The sequence below is a fragment of the Triticum aestivum genome, chromosome 3B (assembly GCF_018294505.1).
Source record: "Triticum aestivum cultivar Chinese Spring chromosome 3B, IWGSC CS RefSeq v2.1, whole genome shotgun sequence".
Classification (NCBI taxonomy): Eukaryota; Viridiplantae; Streptophyta; class Magnoliopsida; order Poales; family Poaceae; genus Triticum; species Triticum aestivum.
This window is the reverse complement of record NC_057801.1, coordinates 662,524,512-662,531,945: the sequence shown is the minus strand read 5'-3', so window position 1 is coordinate 662,531,945 and position 7,434 is coordinate 662,524,512. Positions and strand designations below refer to the sequence as shown.

The 7,434-nt window shown below is 42.6% G+C and overlaps 1 protein-coding gene and 1 long non-coding RNA gene across 3 annotated transcripts; one reads left to right on the top strand and one right to left on the bottom strand.

Annotated features, from left to right (window-relative positions):
* Positions 1–2,187: 2,187 nt before the first annotated feature.
* Positions 2,188–4,369, bottom strand: LOC123071538 (uncharacterized). 2 transcript variants are annotated; one of them, XR_006434384.1, is made up of 3 exons: positions 4,045–4,352; positions 3,802–3,971; positions 2,188–3,689 (listed from the first exon to the last, which is right to left on the bottom strand). It is a non-coding gene; the product is annotated as an uncharacterized lncRNA (long non-coding RNA). The 2 variants fall into 2 exon arrangements; XR_006434385.1 differs by having other exon boundaries at positions 2,193–3,689; positions 3,808–3,971; positions 4,045–4,369.
* An 803-nt stretch (positions 4,370–5,172) lies between these two features.
* Positions 5,173–7,261, top strand: LOC123071535 (sm-like protein LSM3B). The gene is made up of 3 exons (XM_044495117.1): positions 5,173–5,463; positions 6,415–6,510; positions 6,945–7,261. The coding sequence occupies exons 1-3, from the start codon at positions 5,344–5,346 to the stop codon at positions 7,023–7,025; spliced, it is 297 nt and encodes a 98-aa protein (XP_044351052.1). The 5' UTR covers positions 5,173–5,343; the 3' UTR covers positions 7,026–7,261.
* The last annotated feature ends 173 nt before the right edge of the window (positions 7,262–7,434 follow it).

The window sequence follows — 7,434 nt, the reverse complement described above, 5'->3', positions numbered from 1 at the left end:
AAATTTCCATGTGATGCTCAACTCAAAATCCTACACCTACCAATCCTTTCGAGTGAAGCCATTGGAAATCTCGCACAGTTCAGTCATATTCTTCAGTGACATAGACGAAGTTCTTCTGGTCTCTGAGGAATTTGTTCTGACTGAACAGTTAGGAATTCGCCAGTGCGGATTGCCTAGAAAGTGAGGAGCATGATAACCCGGAGGAATTCGAACCCCAATATTCCGACCATTGCTGTACTACGCGCCAGCTGTCCCAAAATATCTACCCACCTAACGGTCATATTAGACAAGGGCATTTATGTCTTATCATGTCGGGTTGCTCCCTAGGCTATAAATAGCCGCCCCCTACAACTAATAGTTGGTTGGCTGCTCCGAGAGAAACTGACACTTGTGATTTGAGAGCAACCCATCCTCTGAGGACTTTGAGCAAAAATCATCAAGTGAGGAAATCCCAAATCCAAACCTACAAAACCCCAAGTGATTGAGCATCACTGAAGAGATTGATCCTGCGTGGATCCGACGCTTGTTTCATTTGAAGACTGTGCTTCTTCCAGACGGTTGGGCGTCAATGTTTAGAGCATCCAAGAGGAATTGTGAATCGCCGAGTGACCGAGTTTGTGAAGGTTCGGAAGTCACCTGAAGACTTACCATGAGTGATTGGGCGAGGTCTGTGTGACCTTAGCTCAAGGAGAATACGGTGAGGACTGTGTGTCCGAGACTGGGTGCCTTCGAGTTTAAATACTCAGCCGCTCCAACCAGATGTACAACTGAGACAGCAGTTGGAACTGGTCTACCAAATCATTGTCTTCACCGAGCTAACTGGTTCTATCTCCTTAACTCTTTCATTTCCTCATTTATGTTGTTGTGTGTTTGTTCATATCTGTTTGAAGACTTTGACTGAAGACTTTCTCAATTTCCTCAGTTCTATTTCTTCAGTCTGATCGTCTTCTTCCTTGTGTTATCCTGTGTTTACGCTTTCTGTACTCTGTGCTTGTCTTCATTTCATCATGATGACTATGTTTGTGTTCTGCTATGTTCCTTTCTGAGTACTTATTTCGCTGCAAGTAGTTCTTCATTTAGGAATTTCCTCACCAGCAAATTTCTCAGTGAAGAATTCATAAAAATCGCCTATTCACCCCCCTCTAGTCGATATAACGCACTTTTAGTCATCAAGTGTACTTGCGGTGGAGCTACAACGTGTGTGGCAATGGTTGATTGCGGGCCTCAACTACTCGGCCTTTGATTCTTCTGGCCATCCTCCATCCGCTTGGATGCCATAGGAGATGCAGTGCACCTTTTGTTCGATGTTGATGAATTCTTCTTGCTCTATGCTTGTTTTGTCAGGGGTTGAGCTCTGGTGGTGCTTGTAAGGGAGCTGATTTGTACGTGTTTTCATTTCTCTGTTTGAGGTCTTCCTTGTAAAGTTAGGATATTTTTTTTTTGTTTTTTGGGTCTTACTAGTCAGATGCCCGTGCTACGCTACGGGATCCCACAAGATTAGATGGATTTAATCATAGTCAGGAACCCATATGTTGCTATAGACAATAATTTTTTTTACCGAGACGTCGATTGAAGCGATGTTATATTGCTACGGATAACATATCAAGTATGATCAAACATATGGTTTCCAGTCAATAAACTCTGTCACCGAAGCCAAACATTTTGTACTCCATCTCCGCCTTGAAACTCCCTACTCACATTTCTCTTTCTTCACTATATATTGTGACGGATAACATATCAAGCATGATCCAACATATGGTTTCCAGTCAAAAAAACCTGTCATCGAAGCCAAACATTTTCTACTCCATCTTCGCCTTGCGACTCCCTACTCACATTTCTCTTTGTTCACTCTATCCTGTATCGAGGGGACAGAGCATGCAGCAAACTAAAAATCCATCCGTACACATGTGGCAACTTGGACTTCATCATTCAGCCCTAGTCCGATGGGTTCAACCTATCTTATCCATCAGATGGTCACCCACCTATGTCACACATATCATCTCTCCATGTGTGTGAGCATTATACAATGCAACATGCCGTCCATGGCCAAAGGATAATTATTACATCCAAAATAATTTGATGTTGTAACATTTGAAACTACATCGGAAGGTTTGACGAAAAAAGATTCATATCACATAATAGTATCTCGAAGATAGCAATCTACAATACTTTAAACCTGATCAACCAAGACAAAATATTGCTAAAATAATTTGCTAAGTATATTAGTCTCAAAACATCTCACAATCAGGAACTGATCAAGAGAACTCACATGAAAAAGGAAAACACAAAATAAAAACGCTTAATACAGAACTTGCATGCATAAGAGAGTTTATATAAAAAGTACAAACAAAATGATCAGGGTTCACTAAGCTAGACTACTATGCTAAATGACGTGCCATGCGTCATCGTCCTTCCAACATCGGCCTTGTGAAGTTGCATGGCCTGCCACTGTCACAGCTGATAACTCCAAATTGTGAAAGATGCGACGACTGGGCTCATACCAAATCTCCCAAACCACCAGACAGTACACCCTTATTTTAGTTGTTTGCTCAAAACATATGTAACAACAATATTAATTATGGGGTTTTCATTTCATCCATCTGCTCACCTAAGAGAACATCAGACAATCACTATTTTATACATAACTGTCTGTGATATATTCATACAAAGGGGAAAAAGTTGAGCCTTTAGAGAGTTTGTAGTATATTTAGACAAAATGAAAAAACAATGAACAATACTTGCAATTTGAACTCAGCAAAGAAACAAAATGTACAGTAAAAGATACTTTGAAATCATGTGTATGTAGAACGGGTGAATGCACATGTACGCACACACACACAAAATTAGTACTGGACCTCTTGTAACTCAAGGTCGTACAACCCTAGATAACATACAACTATGCATTTGTGGCGTTGTTCAACAGGTCAACTTGTCTTCTATTGGCAGTTTGGCACCACCGTAACAAACAAGAATTGTGTGCAAAAAGCTAAGTAATGGCACGGTGCGATGATGTTTGGCTAAATTACAGAGGCTGTCCGTACAGTCAGAGCAACAGAAAATTGCTCATGGACATACAACCAGTTCTAGATCGATAGTCTTCCCTGAAGCCTGCTCCATGACTAATTTCTATATTGAGAGAAATTAGCGTGATTTCTTTGAAACAAACTAACACAATAATAGACTCGATGGCCTCACCTTCATCGTCAGTGACATCTCTGCATGGCTGCCCCTTTTTTTAGATCTAGAGTAGGAAACTACTCTACATGAGATACAAATTCAGACATCATCAGTGGACGGAGTTTATCCGGGACGTTTACGATGATCTCCTGGTCGCTCACATTTCTGGTTGCCGCTGCAAGCTCAGGAGCATGAGCATTGCAAGTTCTTACCACATGGCTGACACTGTAAGCTGAAAAACTGAGAGTGCTTGTTTAATATCCTTGATCAGGCATAGCACTGTGATCTGGATTGGTCTCCCGCAGCTAGCTCTTTTATGATTGCATGGCAATCCATCTCCAGGATCAAAGGCCCGATGTAGTATTTTGCAAGAGCCTGCAGTCCGGCGAGGGCAGATTTTGCCTCGGCCTCCTCAACACTTCGACTGGGGGTCAGCATTCTGCATACAGAGACGAAAACGTGGCCCTTGCTGTCCCTGGCAACAGCGCCAACCTGTGAGGCTGCCCTCTATCCTGAAATATGCAGGGAAAAACAAAATTAAAATCAGAGACATGTTAGAACGAGATTATCTTGCGAAATATGCACCTAATCTAACAAGAAGCAAACTTAGAAGATCCATCTCACACATACTACTCGTCTTCATGTTCAATTGTTCAGTTTGGCACTGGGCGCCGCAGGGAACGAGTAGCTCACCACCGTCAGAAATCCTCCGCGCCCGCAACACCTAGGCCTACTCATGCCAGTCCTGCCGCTGGTAGCCTCTAATCCTCCATGGGCAGCACAGAAAAAAGGGCCTGCAGTTGGAGGTTGAGAACCAGACCAGCACAAAAGGGAATCAACACAAACAGAGAAAACAAAGTAACTTACTATATCGAACAGACTCGGATATGGCAACAACCGTCACTATCATCTCTGTCTCCGGCGGCCTGCACGGCTAGATCTGAAGGAAATACACCGACGAAATCTTGAAGCCAAATCCAATTGATTCAGACCCTAATTACAAGCACAACTATACAAGGGTAGGGATCCTTGCCCAACTCAAATCCCGCGTTCACCGGGGAAGAGAGGGGAGAGGTCGGCCGCGAGAATTTGGGAGGGTACTCGAAGCTCCTGTTTCTTTCGGGAGAGAAGCAGAAACAAGAACACATTGTGCGGGGTGGTGTGTTCTGGATATGTCTGGAATTCCATACTACACGCGGGATGCTTTTGCAAAATGTACAAGTGGGACGCTCGGGGATAACTCGTGTCAGTTCCAGCCTTACGTTTGGCATCGGACGGTGCAGATGGCGTGAAGGCAGACACATCATCACCACCAACTCGCATTTTTATAGAAGTAAAGAAAAGATAAAGATTGTAAACTCTATGCCTTTATAACCACTCCATGTTAAATTCAGTCTTTGGGTCCTTCAGAACCCTTTTCTTGTTTACAAAAAAAGTGGGGAGCATTTTTCTTAGAGCAAAAAATATGGAGCTCCTATTATGTGCCTTATGCGACTGTTTCCCTATAACACCCACATGGCTACAACACGGCGGGCCCGATGAGCTTGGTAAAGTTTTTTATTAAATGGATTCTAAAAAGGAAAAAAATATATTAAAACCAATTAAAAATAAAAGATGGAGAAGGTGTCTTGTGTCTCAATAAAATGTTCATATAGACCATCTCATGCTTAAAAAATGTTCAGTAATAAACAAATGTTCACATGTTTTAAAATAAATTATTTATTTAAAAAAATCTAATTGGGGGGAAAGTTCAGGTTTACAAAAATCATATCTTAGGAAAATATTAGTTAAAAAAATTACATACAGAAAAACAGGGGAAAAGACAGGAAACTGTCAGAAATAAAGAAACGGAAAATGAAAAATGGAAACAAAAAATAATGAAAGGCAAAACGACCAAGACCCAGAATGGGCCGGTTCATGCCGGAACTGGGATATCCAATATGGGCTTTGAATAATAATCCCACCGTGGCCCGCTTTTTTGTAGCCCTGAAGAAGGCCCGGCAAACCAGAGATCCAGCAGGCCAGCACGGCATCCACCACCCGACCCAAAACCGCGAGCACCCATCTCTCCGGTGCCGACGCTTACCGCGGCTTGGCAAGTTCGATTGGGTAGGCGGAAGCTAGGGTTTAGTTCTTGGTTTCCGCGGAGCGACAGGGGCGGAGGCGATGGCGTCGGCCGACGAGGAGATCGCGGTGAAGGAGCCGCTGGATCTGATTAGGCTCAGCCTCGACGAGCGCATCTACGTCAAGCTCCGGTCCGACCGCGAGCTCCGCGGCAAGCTCCATGTAAGCGCCCGGGATCCCCTTTCGAATTTTTTGCTGTAGTCTGTGCCCTGTCCGTGGTTGGATGGATGTGGGACAAATTCTTGGTTAATATTGGCCTGCGACGATTTGGTATGCCCGGTGAGATGAGAGGAGCTTTTGGGCCCCCAATTTCGTCGATTATTTTGGTTGGTTAGGTCGTATCCCACCTTTTTCCACTTAAATGTGTTCCCTGTGCTTCGTATCGAAGCGAACGGGACTATATGTGTTCATGCTCAATGCGGTCTAGGAGGTTAATGTGTTCATGTGCAATAATAGAAAAATGCCTTGCTTGCGATTCGACAAATACAAGGAAGCATCTCAATAACATTAAAATCCGATGCTATTTAACAGGTTCATTGACGGTATGGGATGAACTTCTGGTGTATGTGCTAAAGTTAGTATAAAGTTGGGTCATCTATTTTGGAACGGAGGGAGTAGTTTACATGGAGAAAATTACCGATAAATCTCAATGTTATGATGCGCTTTTTCAATTGCGTGCCATGCTGTAATGATTTGTTTTCAGTCCGCACTACAGTTATTATAACGATTGCATCCACATTCTAATCATGTGAATTGTGGAGGTCCATATCATTGATAAACCACAATGGCATGATGTGCTTTTTTATCAATTGTATGCTGCGCTGCAATGGCTTGTTTTCAGTCCGCACTACAATTATTATAACGTTTGTATCCACATTCTAATCATATGAAATGTGGAGATCCATATCATTGATAAACCACAATGGTATGATGTGTTTTTTTATCAATTGTATGCTGCACTGCAATGGCTTGTTTTTAGTCTGCACTGCAATTAACGCCACTCTTTTATCCACTCTCTAATGATGTGGATTGCGGAGGTCCATATATATCATAACGTGCTAATCATGCTGGGATGATAGTTGCTGAGGCCTGAGATGTTTCCCTTGTACACAGGCATATGATCAGCACTTGAACATGATCCTGGGAGATGTTGAGGAGATTGTAACAACTGTTGAGATCGACGATGAAACATATGAGGAAATTGTGCGAGTAAGTTCTTTGACTTTGCTCTTATTAATGTCGATGTATACTTTGTCAACCAACAATTTTGGAGGTGATGCTGTGAGTGTTTCCAACACAGTTGCCCATTGATGAATCATGGTAATTGTCGCATGCTAATGGATTTTTTCTATTACCTTGTTCAATGTGCGTGCGTGGGCAGTGAGGGGTTGGGTGCCCAACGCACGCTAAAACATCGTTTCACACATTTTTCTCATGGATTGCCAGTATGTCATGGATGTCTGGCATTCTTATGCATTGATAATCATAAGAGGACAGACCTATTTGAATCATTTATAGTTGTGGGAGCTTTATGATTCGGATCTAGTGTGATGTTATTTTCAACATTTGGTTCTGCAACATAATGAATTGTTCCTGGAGGAATCTAATTCTATGAGACAATTGTAATACTGAACCTTTTGCAGACAACCAGGCGTGCCATCCCCTTCCTTTTTGTCCGAGGCGATGGTGTCATATTGGTCTCCCCGCCTCTGCGAACGGCGTGAGCCATGAAGTTTGACGGGGGATCCTGCTGATGGTCGACTATGAGTAGTGTGCGTTTGGTTAGCAGATGACATGGGTTGTCTGTCATCTGCTGCAGTATCACTGTTGGACTGTAGGGTTTTTAGCCTGTGATGATACAATTGTGTAACAACTCCCTGTGTTTGGAACTCGTCTGACTGAGGTGCCCGTTTCTTCTATGCAATGTCAAACTAATATATTGGTGTGTTTTTTCCGGAAACTAGCAATATTGTTTTGGATTAATATGTGGTGTCGAACAATTACAAGTGCTCTTTATCCTCCTATTCCCCAACAATTTGGAGTGTATGTATGTAAACTATATACACCCGGTTCAGATTTTTTTTCACTAGAACATCTTATAATTCGAAAAGCAGGGAGTATGTTGTTCCCTGA